Source organism: Phodopus roborovskii, unplaced genomic scaffold, assembly GCF_943737965.1.
Source record: "Phodopus roborovskii unplaced genomic scaffold, PHOROB, whole genome shotgun sequence".
Taxonomy (NCBI): Eukaryota; Metazoa; Chordata; class Mammalia; order Rodentia; family Cricetidae; genus Phodopus; species Phodopus roborovskii.
Window position 1 is genome coordinate 7746786 of NW_026126611.1, and position 13427 is coordinate 7760212.

Consider the following 13427-nt stretch of genomic DNA (forward strand, 5'->3'; position numbering starts at 1 on the left):
GCTTCCAAGAAGGAGTATGGGGTAGCACATATCCATGAACGTGGGATACAAACGGAGGCAGCCTCCACAGTGAGCCATCTGGAAAAGGACTCACATCCCACTCTCTGACATCAAGTGGGGCCTGTATGAATTACCCTACAGAAACTATCGTCTGCTTAAGACACAATGCGGACACAGGTTATAAGGGCAACACTGTTTGGATTATAAGCAATCTCAATGTCATGAAAGAGAACTAGTTAAAAATATTACGATATGTCTGTAAAACCCAACAAGGCTATAAAGGAATGAAAAGAGCTGGAGAAAATATATTTATGTGAGTGGATAAAAGAGTAATAAATAATAAACACAGTATTACAGTACACCTTCAACTGTAAAAGGAGGGCAGGAGTTACAGCATGATACTATGCAATCTCAAATATAAATATATGGCATACATAATAAATGCTTGTACATGTGTATCTATAATAGTGTGATTATTTGGCAAAGGGTAGTATGGGTGGTAACATGGCAAGAAGCAACTAAGATGGCAAGAAACTTTTTTCTATAGCCTTTTTTTTTTTTTCCTGTTAAAATAATATAGTCTCTGTGTCGGACATTGAATTAAGCCCTAAACATACTGAGATATCCTAAAAATCAAGAGTTAGAACATAGCAGGATGGTGGTGGCCCATATCTAATCCTAGCACCTGGGAGGCAGAAGCAGGGAGTTCTCTGAGTTCAAGGGCAGCCTGGTCTACAGAGCAAGTTCAGAAACAGCCAGGGCTATACAGAGAAACTGTGTTTCAAAAAACAAACAAAAAGGTTTAGAACTTAAGAAAAAATCCTGGACGTGTTTGGTCTTGCACAGAATACATTTTTTAAGTGACAACTTTCTTTTTAAAAAATAACAATATATTCATTTAGGGGTTTTGTTTGTTTATTATTTATTTCACATCCCAGCCAAAATTTCCTCTCCCTCCTATCCTCCCAGTCCCTCCCCCCTTCAGTGACCATTTTCATAACAAGCCATCATGGTTAAGAGACAGTATTTCTTATCAGATACTCCAATGCATTCAAGTCAAGAAAAGAACAGGACTATAAGAACAACAAACGGAAACCCTAAAATGAGTGCAATAAAACAGTATTCACTAAAACAGGATGTACCTGTGGCATGCTGTCCACAACTACATATGAAGGACATCAAGTGACTAATAGCCTTCTTCTGGAAGCTGTCTGTGAACACTTCGTAAAGGAAGTGAGTTTGGAGCTTGGTCCTGAGGAAGGGACAGGTGCTCAGAGTCCTTCACCAAACTGCTTCTACAGGTGAGACGCATTTGGGCATAGCAGGGTAAGATGAGCGATGCAATCTCCAGTGCTCCAGTGCAGTGACACAACATCCCGTGCCCACAGATCACTTCAGAAAGGCTCTCAAAGCCCTCACAAAAGCCTCTAACTTCATCTACTAAAAGCCAGGTGCCAGCCTCTCCCGCTTACAGGGACTGATATTGAAGTGCTTAAAACGCTCCCATACTAGAAAGAGCTAGATGAGGTCGCTGGAGTACTGTGTACCCCATTCCATAAACCCGGGATTGGCTGCTCAAGCTTTTAAAACTTAAGTATGTAGGAAGCAGGACTAAATACCATCTTCACTCTCTGCTTACAGTCATAAGTCCCTTTAAAATATTACAATCCAAGTCACGTGGCAATGGACAGCATCAGATCCCCAAGAACAGTTTTTAAATGCATGCCATTAAAAGTAAGTTCCGTGGGTGCAGCAATGCATGCCATTAAAAGTAAGTTCCATGGGTGCAGCAATGCATGCCATTAAAAGTAAGTTCCATGGGTGCAGCAGTTAAGAGCACCTGCCGTTCTTTTGGGACACAAGTTAGATCCCCAGGACCCACAACCACCTCCAACCCCATGGGCGCCTGCACTTCTGTGTACAAACCTGCACACACACACACACACACACACACACACACACACACACACAACTAAGACCAGTACAGTTTTTAAATTAACCGCTACATGTTCACACACTTAAGGTCAAAAATCCATTCACTCCATAAAGAAAGTTCTAAAAGAAGACAAGGCCTGCATCACACACATTCATCTTCGAAGTCCTTACCAGACCCATCCCACAAAAGAGAAAGGACAGATGGGTGGAGGAAAAGGCTAGAGAACAAAGAGCCAAGCTGCTTCAAAGGAGGCTGGACCGCTCCTGGGCACGTCTGAGCGCAGAGCAAGGCTCTCAACTCCTCATGCCTCATCCCACTCAAGAGCAGCCATGTAAAACAAATGAAACAGAACTGTCTCGACAAACACGTACGTATCTTATACTATCTTTCTCAATTGTGTTAGCTGAAATACATGGCCCAATAACACATGCTTGTTCATTTCGATTACATGTGTGTGCGCGCGCGTGTGCGTGCGTGGACATGCACGTGCGATCCTAGGTCACACTGTGGGAGTCTGATCTCTTTCTATCACGTGGGTGATCAGGTTCAGGCAGGTGGCTTTACCTGTTCGGCCATCTTACCTGCCTCCACAAATATGTACTTCAGTCTAATTTCAACCAGAAACCAGATGTGCATGGTGGCGACACAGCCCCAGCGCTCAGGAGAGCAGCAGCAGAAGGATCAAAAGTAAGACACCCCTCAAGACAAGAGAGGAGGAGCCCAGCAAGAAGGGGCAGATGGAAGTCTATTGCATTCAGTAGAGCATGGCGGTGGCCACTCTTTAGTGTGTGCTAACGGAAGTGGCCCCTGTTTATAACTGAGCGTCAGGAGGGTAACACTCCAAGGCGAGCACGTTTCCATGCTGTAGCCCTTAACATCCAAACTAAAAAGGCCAACCAGCACGGGTCACGTGACCTGCAAACCCTCCCGACAGGGCCTCACCAAAGTGGAAAGCTTGGGAATACACAGGGACATGAAGCGAGTGACACTTTCTGCTGCCACTAGCCTGTGTCCGAGCCGTTATCAAAAGTCACTCTTCCCAGCCTTCAATCTCTGGGTAGGATAGGATGGGGAGAGGAGGGAGAGAGAGGAAGGGCTAGATTACAGTTCTACCCTTCCCTCAAAAGTACATTCCCTGCCAGGTGGCAGGGCACCTCTAATCCCAGAACTCAGGAGGCAGGCATGCCAAGGCCACGCCGGTCTAGAGAGCTAGTTCAGGGGAGCCAGGGCGACAGAGAAACCGGGTCTGGAAAGCGCTCCCCCTTTACACACGAAAAGCAGCCTCCTCCATCGCTTCCAGGGCAGGAGGATGTTCAGAGCACTGTCAGTCACTGAACACTGAACACAGGCCTGGAGGAGAAGCTCACCTGCTGTGGCTGGTACCTCTGCTGGGATTGGGGCTGCAGGTACTGGGCCTGGGGCGGGAGGTGCGGGGGCTGCGGCTGCTGGTTGTAATATGGCTGCTGGCCTTGCTGGCAGTAACCACTCACACCTTGCTGTCCGTACTGTGGCGGCATCTGTAAGAAAGTCAAACAGAGCTCATGAGAAGGGAAGACACGCAACTACATGAACTCAAATTCAGCTCTGATTCCGTCATGTGGCGTCAACTCAACTCAGTGTTTTCTCCTCCTCACCAGATAAACTGCCTTTCCGTTTCTGTTCACATACCATCAATGGAGTCAAACGATAATGTGACCTTTGCCAGGTTTCAAGTTTTGATACAGACGGAAAAGTTACGGGTAGGGGTTCCCCGACACTGACATTCCTGAGTTCGCACAGCCCAGGTGAAGTCATTCACACACTGTAGGAAGGCTTCGATGGGATATGGGGTGTGGCAAGCATGTGGGACCATGACATCAGCATTCAGTTACTAATTTGCTGAAAGGGACGGGCACTCTTACCACCACACAAAACCCCTGATCAAAGGCCCAAGTGTAGGAAGGCGGACCTACTGTGAAGCCTGCAGGACAGCGGGGCACTCTCTCCGAGGGAACAGAGGGACGCCAACCCCATCACACGACTTCTGTTTGCTGCCCATGCACTAAGCTCTTTGTCTCTGCCATGAGCTCCTGCCATGACGTGCTGCCCGTCAAGGACCGGGAGCCACAGGGCCAGCCAGTCATGCTGTGCCCTCAAAACTGGGAGTCAGGAAGCTGCTTTCCTATCTGAGAGGATTACCTCAGACTTTGTCAGAGTACTGGATAGCTGATCCATACACAGAAGACACTGAATACATACATCAAATAATGCCATGCCTAGTGTGCATTCTTGAAGGCAAGATTGACTTCTAACAGAGGGCAGTTTTCTTAGTTGACAGAGCAGGTAAAAACAAAGAATCTTGCAGTACAAATAACAGAGCTAGACCAAGCTATGGGAAACCATCCCTCTGCTCTCTAACACACAGGAGCCTAAGTCCTCAGTCCCCCACTGCTCAGAGAAAAGCCCTTTCTCATGCAAGAGTCCAACGCTGACAGTTTTTCCAGCTTCTCTCAAAATGATAACCACCCTCCCCTGCCCCACTTAATAGAGATTTTTTTTTTTCCGTGCACCCAACCCCAACTCAACTGGGAGAGCAGGAAGGAAAACGGGAGTCATGGAGTGAAACCCACGGCTGCTGTGGATGCTGACAGCGTCATCCCGTTAGTAAGGCTACAATATGGTCCATGAGAGCTCTCCAAGAACTTCAGCCCCATGAGCCCACACACTTCAGAAACAGAACCAGATTCACACTTAAGAGCCAAATTATCTGCAAACGCACTTAGCAGGGGGAAAGAAATGCGGACACAGTTTTCTTACACACAAAAAAGTTTACCTCCAAGATAGTGCACTAACTCACAGCACACACAACGGAATCAAAGGAGAAAAATGCAAAGAAAGTTAATGCTCTGGTTCCTTCCAACCCGGGCCAACTCTTTTTCAAAACCTTCCTGCAATGACCACAGAAAATATAATAAAAAGTAGTACACAGGCTCCTCACACACAGAACCTAGGCTGTTACAGCAGGCAAGTTAAAAAAAAAAAATAATAATATCACTGCAGAAATCTCTGCTTTATTTATTTTAGCTTGCTATTTCACAATGAGTCAAGTCAAGCCAAAGAAATGTCCATAAAATCACTTTCTAGAATATCCCACATCAGGATGGTGTGCTTCCCTCCCGATCAACACTCACATGTCTGATGTGATATCTAATGCAGAATTTCACATGACATCCTTGTGCGATTTGAAGGGGCAAGGATAACATGTCTGGTGGCATCAAGATGACTATAAGCCTCCATCAACACAGCCAGCAACTCCCCTAGGAGCAATGCTCTAATATGCTGGCTCCATGGCTTACAAAAGCTCTCACACACAATACAGAACCCATCATACATGACAGCAAGTATGGCCCATGCCATCATTTGTCTGTCATACACGTGAGCTGTAAATCGGGCTACTTCATGAATCACACTGAAACCAGCGGGCAGTCAGAAGTTTCATAATCTGGATTCTCTGTAGGTGTTCACAGCAAAGGTGCTGCTTCTCATCAAACGCCAAGCCATAGTGGCCACCTCCTCAGTGCTGCTATAAGAACCAGCCTCTCAGTGTGACATCATCTGGTGCTGGAGCCAATGCTCAGCTCTTTAATGCTAACGGGTTTTGCTTTGGTCAGTTTAAAAGTGGAACTTTCAAGCACTATCCGCCGTTCAGACTTAAGTGAAATATCACTATGACAAAACAGACCACCCCAAAAGCCCAGGAGCCCCTCAGGTACTTGGTACTCCTCCTCACCCCACCTCAGCCTTGCTGGGCTCCGGCGTAATTCATTACTTCTGCGGTGCTGACCAATGCCTGAGACATCCATGAAGAACTCGCCGCATAGTCCGTGTTGGCCCCTCAGGGTTTGTTCTAACCATATTTGGGATCACTAAAGTCACCAGACTGTAACGTGCAAATGAGACGGAGTACTATGAGCCAAGTGATAGGAGCTGGGAGCCAGAGCAAGCAACATTACCAACATCGTCCTCCCCAGGCTTGACTGACTTACCAAGGGTAAGGACGGCCTCAGCTATGGACTGTGTAGATCTGCTCCCACAACAAAGCCCTGCCCCTGGAATAAGACCTCACGGCACAGTTATATGATGAGTGAGCGTACAAGTGGGTTAAGCGGGCAGCTATCAGCATCAAAAAGTTAAACTTAACTCATGGAAGGCACCTGTGCCACCAGATCTGGAACCCAGGTTCACTCCATCCACGACAGGAAGTCAGCTCCCTAACGAAGGCCCTGCAGCAGCAGCCCACACCAGACCAGCTAACCAGGAGGCATTACTGCAACGAAATGCCTGGGCCTTCCAGTCCACGGCTACCTCTACAGTTATCACTGAACTAAGCTAATGGCAAATCTCCAGCATACGTCTGGGACCTTTTAAAAAGAGTCTGATTCACTCATTTCTAGACACATCCACACATTACGTACAAACACAAAATAACAACCTTCCTTTAAAAAGATGAGGGTTGTTTCCAAGAGTTCTACTGCAGAGGGAGGGCAGGTGTGCCTGAAGATGGTACACCTGCCTCAAGGGTTCCGTCCAGGAAACTACCCCAATAAAGAGAGTCTCAGTCCTCCCTCTCCGCCCTCTTTTCCCTTCACCAGGCCCTGGCCTTTCTGCTCATATTCCAGCTTAATGACTCCCTTTCTTCCTTCTCCTTCTCTATCACTGACCTCATGACCCAGCATCCCCTCCACACACACACACACACACGCACACGCACACACGCACAGCTAGGGCACATTCTGAAGCTACTGGCAGGCAGGCCCTGTCCCGATTACCAGGAAGAATCAGACTAAGTGGCATGAGGAAGACCCAACTGTTACAGCCTCACAACTGAGGGTTATATTAGAGTGACAAAGGTGGCGTGAACATACATAACAATGTCAAAACACACACATCAAAATCTCTAGGAAGGTTACAGCGCGTTCGCACCATTTGCATGTGGTGTACACACACACACACACACACACACACACACACACCTCTCACATCCAAAGGTACAAAAGCATTCATCCATTAAAGAAATATTCGACCTGTTCTGTGCAGCGGGGAGGAGAGGGAGGTGCTTTGGCCTTTTCAAAGGAGTGAGGCAGAGGGTACCCGCGGTAGTGTTTACCTAGCAGATATGGGGCCCTGGGTTCTGTTCCCAGTGGAAACAGAACAGAGAGGGGGGAGGAGATAGAGGCTGAAGGGAGCAGAATGAAAGTTAGGGGAGAAAGAGGAGGGGAGGAGGGAGACAGGGACACAGACGTGGGGAGATCTATACCCTCAGTGCAGTGACACCAAATATTTGTTTCCGCGTGCGTCTGCACTTTTTCTTATGCTTAAATTTCTAATGTTACATTTTAAAATGAAGATCTTGCCTGCAACTAGTATCCTTCCCACCTAAAAGGAAGGGAGCACGTGGTGCCACACAGGCTGGGGACCTGGAGGGTCCTAGAGCCCTCCCGAAGGATTCACCCAGACCAGTCCAGGGCTCCTCTGTGTTCTCCACTAACTGAAGTCCTAGGGGTTGCTAAACTTAGCCCTGCATTTTCCTGTGTCTCCTACATGAGGAACTAATCCTTTAAGGTAACTCAGGAAATGAGTTCCATGGTGAATAAGGTTTGTAAAATAAGTGGGCTGGGGAAAAGCTTGCAACATGGGGGACCCAGAAACCCTTACAAAGCTAGGAGCCTGCCCACTCTTCACCAAGCACCTCACAGAGCCGCATGACCTAGCCGACCCCAGCCCAGAGCTGCAAACCTCACAGGCCTTTCTAGATGAAGTCTTCAGTGTGTGCAGACTACTCGACATAAGACAACTCAGTGAAGAACCTTCCAGAACTCCCAATAGATACCACAGCCCTGATCCAACAGTGAGCTAAACAAGACACTAAGCTTCTCCGAAGCTGCTTGGGAAACCCTTGAAAGACCTGAGATAGCCCAACTCCATGAGTTTTCCCAGGCTAACGCTGAGACCCTGCCCAGCGTCCAGACTTTGCTCACCCCATCTGCTTGTACCGTTCCTTTGCAGGAAGACAACCCGCACGCAAACAGGAAACAGACTGTCGCACATGCATTACCAACGCGTGCACTATGGAAAACACTTCCTGCTTCTGAACACTGAACATGCTGATTTGTGACCTAAGATGTGTGAATTTTTTCCTGTTCTTCATCCCACACCATTTTTAGCGCGCAGTTCACTGACACTCGGTACATTCAAGTTGCCTGCTTTATACCACAGCAATGGGGGGAGCGGCTCACACACCTCAGTCCACCTTGAAAGGAAGCCGGGGCAGGGACCTGGAGGCAGGAGCTGAAGCAGAGGTCACGCATGAACACTGCTTCCTGGCTTGCTCCCCACAGCTCACTCAACTTGTTTTTAAATACAACCCAGGACCACCTAGGTGGCCACCTCCCACGTCAATCACTACAGGCCAATCTTAGAGAGGCATTTTCTCAGTTGAGGGTCCCTCTTCCCAGATGACACCAGCTGTGTCAAGTTAATGAAAAAAGACAACCAGCATGCTGTCCATCTCCAGACTCCATGGCCAACCGCCGAGGCTGCAGCCACTCAAGCGTGACTGTGGCTCTCCCGATTCAGCCTCTTGCTGCCACTGTCCTACATTCAGCTCTGCAAGCCTGGTTATGCTTGCCTGCCTCGTGGGAGTGGAAACACACACCAACCCCATAGGTGGCCGGCTGGCTTCATTTCTGTCCGGGGTTCTCAAGGCCACCTCATGCATATCCTACAGATGTTGTTTACCCACAGACATTTGTGTTGCTCCCAATCAGTGGGTTCTGTGTGTGCCGCTGCTCTGAGCATGGCCTTAAAAGCATCCGTGCAGACACTGTTTCCACCTGTCAGGTGCATTCACAGGTGGGATGCACCAGTAGCCATCCTTGTAATGCATGCTCTCGCTAATGACTGAGCTGCTGGGGCATGTCCCTTTAACATTCAGTGATCAACAGCTGAGCGGCTGGGGAACGCCTCTGCAGCCCTGCGCCCCCTTTTGTTATCCCTGGGTTGCTGGGGCGGGGCAAGTACTGTCATCTGGATATTAAACTTTATCAGATGTATGCAAATACTTTCTCTTTCCGCTTTCTTGGTGCCATTCTTCGATGCCCAGTAAGTTTTCATTTAACCAGAGTTGGATTTCTTGATGTTGCCACTGTAACCCATGATCCCGGTGTTAGAGCTAACAACTCACTGCCATGATCGAAAGTGTTCCTCTGTGTTTTCTTTGAGAGTGTTCAGGGTCCTGGCCTGAAGCCTTTGTTGCCTCTTACATCTAGAGGTCTTGCATCCGTTAAGTTTATTTTTGAATAGGCTATAAGGCAATTGAATAGGGCGCACACAATTTCTTCTTTAAAGAGCAGTGTGCCTGATGCTCTGCTTCTGTCCCTGAGAAGTACAGTTATGTTTAAAGGAAAACAGGAGAATCCTAAATGCATGCACACTCAATACACCAACCTGTTCATATGAGGTTCAAACTTAGACCACAGAAATCGTGCTAACAGCTCACAGGACACCAAGAGCTTTCTGGGAGTGGTTAAAATGTTCTTAATTTGTGGATAGTTTCATGGATACTTGGACATTTGTCAAAATCCATCAAACTGTATTATACTTAAAATCTGGGCATTGTAGTGTCTGCAAATCATACCTTAAAATAGTGTGAGAATATGCATCTACATCTAAGAGAGAAAAGGCATCTAAACTGTTGACCTCACACCTTGACTGTTCAGTAAGACATTTTAATACACATACATTAAACATATCCAAGCATCTCGCTCCTGCCTTGCTTATGTGGCATGCTCTATTTGACTATTAAATAGATTGCTTATAGATGCTTAATGGTATTTTTCAGGTTTCCCTTCACATAACAGAAGGTACAGAGCAACTGGGCACATTGAAATAATTATGATTTCTGTTCAAATAAAAATCAAGTCTCTAAAGCTAGGACACAAAGTGAATAGAAGCAACATCTTTTTTACTTGGATTCTGTCTCTAGGTATTTATCTTAAGGCGGAAAAAAATGAAGCAAGTAAGCACACATTTGCATGGCTGGGAGTTTAATTCTGCCTATTGAAAATGTAGAGATAGCCCAAACACCCAATGTCCATCACCAGCAGATACAGTAAAGGGGAGGGGGAGGGGAGTCGAAGTGCAACAGTACCATTGAATACGCTGGTCCTCTCTCCAGACATAAGGAGCCCCTTGGGCCCCTGAGCCATGACTTAAGGGTAGCAAGCTGCAAAGCCATACACAGTGCTGCTTTAATATAAAAATCTCGGGGTTCACGTGTATAAAAATTAATTATCTACAGAATATGGCAGTGTGATCAAATCCTTAACCTGATTAATGCCTTATTCATGATTCTAGACCAAAATGCAATTTGTTTCTGGTTATTTACTGCTGCTGTCCACCAAGAGTCACAAAAAACACACTGTAGCAATTTACCTTTAATAGCAGAGCAGAAACCTTTGCAATTTGTTTTTCACTAATAGATTTGGGCCCTTCCAGTTAAAGCCTACACAACAGGAGGCAAACAAAAGAAAAAAAAAAAATCTTAAGTTAACAGCTCCACTCAAGTGAGGTAAATTCTGCTGGCTTCCGAGTTCACAGAAATATCAAGTATTTTCCGTGCATGAGAGGAATGAAAAGTCCCACATCGCAGAAATTCAGACCTCAGCTGAAGCCCAGTCGAAGCGGCTGCCACAGTGAGTACTGTGGTGCTAGGAGCAATAGCCTTCACAGGGGCAAGCCTTCCCTTCCACAGTTGCTCACTCCAAGTCCCCACCACCTCCCCCAACGGTTCTTTATGCTTACAAAGTAAAGCCATCAGCAAACGCGCTGTGTTCATCATACACACTGTGTGTGGGCCACGTTTCTTCCAGGCCTGTTTGGCTTTTCTCAAGAGCAGCTCTCTCTCTCTCTCTCTCTCTCTCTCTCTCTCTCTCTCTCTCTCTCTCTCTCTCTCACACACACACACACATGAGTTAGGTTGGGGCTAAGGGCGAGTCAGCAAAGCATCCCGGGGCCAAAGCTCTGCCTTCCACTTAAGAAGACGTGGCAGGTGGCAGAGCACAGGGACACCAGGTACCTCAGCTGCTGCGAGCCCCACCCCCACTCCTGTTCCCTGAGGGTTCATCTACAATGCCACAAACACTCCTGCTCATCCAACTCAAAACAACAGACCAGGGAAGGGTTGGCAAGCCTGCCCCCCACTCCCCCACCACAAAGAAACTTAAACTCTGTGCCATACAATAGATTTTCCCTTTGATTTGTGAAACAATGAAAAGTTCTCATTTGTTACTAGCAGCAACCTTTTCTATGACAAATTTGATAATAAACTTTCTTAGCAATGTACACTCTATAAGATTTTACAGATATGAAGAAGATGAAATACTAGCCATCATTATGTTGCTTGGATTTCTTTACCGTTATTCATTGCCTACAAAATTTCATGGCTTTCTCTAGCTCCAACTGTTCCCTGTTTAGCAAATCACAGTGCAAATGAACAGGAGGTCAGACCAATGTACTCAGAATGAATATGGTCTACAGCTGGGGACACTAAATGATAGTGTCTCTTGTAACCTCAATTTCCAGAAGTCAGGGATATGTCCAGAACAGCCTTTATTTACTCCTGATAACCATTATGAATCTATTATCTGTGAATTTATTTAGATCCTTCTTAACATTCATTTGTATTTCCAGCCCATACTACCTCTTTAGGACAGCAATTCGGCAACATTATTATCCACTTTACAAAGTGGTAAATCTTCTAATTTTCATAAAATTAACTCAGCCAAGCTTCAGGGGGTGCCCTAACTCATGCATAGACTTAGACTAATAAATGTATGGGCAGCCTAGAGAGGCCAATGCCTTTGCTTTCCCCGATCAGATTCCTGTTGTCTGCAGCCCTCTCTTCCTCGACTGCAGCTAAGCCGGCATGAGCAACTCCAAAGGTAATGTGCTCTTGGCTGTGCAGAAGGCTGGGATGGCCCTCCTTGTCTCCTTTAGAAAGAGCCCTCCACTGACGTTCCGGGCCTCTCCGCGCCCACCTCAGTAGACAAGGCCCACCTTAAGTCCACGGCAAACAATTACCGGCTTATTTAAATATTCACTGGTAGTGAGACGCTTTCTCTCCACTGTAACCAGGTTGAACAAGTCTTACCGTGTATGAAATTAACATCAAGTGTATAATTGTAGTTTTACGTTCAGGCACCCTAATCATGTGTTCTTTATCACTCCCTTCCCATGCAGCCATCAGAGACATTCAACGTCAAGGTCTATGAAGTCTACAGAGTATTTTCAGATGAAACATGAGCACAAAGGGGGGGAGGGGCACGCAGCTTTAGAGCTAGAAGTAAATGTGTATCACAGGGTGATCATTTTTACCCTGAAATTTTTAGTTATGAAAAGATCACTCAGGGGCTGGAGCGATGGCTGAGCGGTTAAGAGCACAGACTGCTCTTCCAGAGGACCTGGACTCATTTCCCAGCATGGCAGCTCACAGCTGTCTGGAACTTCAAAATCTGACACCCCACACAGACAGACATGCTGACAAAACACCAATACACACAAAATAAAAGTATTTAAAAAAAAAAAAAAAAGGAAGAAAGAGACCGTTTCCTATGTATGTAAAGTGGAAGGCACTGAGGGCAAGATTATCAGCTCCCGCTGCCTACTAATGAAGACGGCATCCAGCATTCTACCATCTTCCTTGAGCCACAACCCACTGATGAACCTGCCTGCCTTATGTGTATAGCAGCAGCTGGAAAAATGCTAACAGTAAAAGGAGCCACACTCTGAGGGCGAGCTCTGTCTGACATTTCAGCCAGCAACGCTAGATTAGACATGCTCTCTCTCCCACACCCCAAACCTGTGCAGTCATTTTAATAGTGCATGAACGTGGTCCCACAAAGTGCTCCTCCCACGAGGTCATCGTGTGGACAGAGAGGAAGGTCTCCAAAGGTGATCTATACAGACACAGAAGCGACACTTCCTCAGAAAAGGCGACCAGAAAATAGAAAGGCCTGTGCCACCTCCTCAGGAAATTTGGTTGTCTCCATCCAAGAAAGTGCTGGCTCAGGAAAACACACACACGAGTTCATTTTCTAAGAATGAAGGCATCTTACTGGAGAGCTTTCTTAGTATTTTATTGCCAAAACTCTAACAGGTACTTCTGACTCTATAATATAAACATGATTTTTTTTTTTTTTTTTTTTTTTTAGTGAGGAAAAAAATACACAAGTAGAAAACCCCAAGTCAAAGCAGTATGACAACATGTGTGCACACCGCAGCCCAGCAGGGGTTCCAGAGAGACTTCAGAATCAGAGCCAGGCTACCGAGTGCGCAGGTTCTCACAGCCACCCACAGGGCACCCCCCTCGACACACTGAGAACCGAGAGCCTGTGACCTTGTGGGGTACAGAGGAGCCGCTTGCCTACCTACCCTTCTGCTTTTATGTAGTACA

At 46.6% G+C, this 13427-nt stretch overlaps 1 protein-coding gene across 2 annotated transcripts in view; it reads right to left on the reverse strand.

The window, feature by feature from the left end:
- Arid1b (AT-rich interaction domain 1B) overlaps window positions 1-13427 on the reverse strand; it is a 318541-nt gene that overhangs the window by 219409 nt on the left and 85705 nt on the right. For both annotated transcript variants that reach the window (XM_051206127.1, XM_051206126.1), the window contains exon 3: window positions 3304-3453. In XM_051206127.1, coding sequence (XP_051062084.1) covers window positions 3304-3453 — 150 coding nt within the window. The remainder of the gene's footprint in view (window positions 1-3303; window positions 3454-13427) is intronic.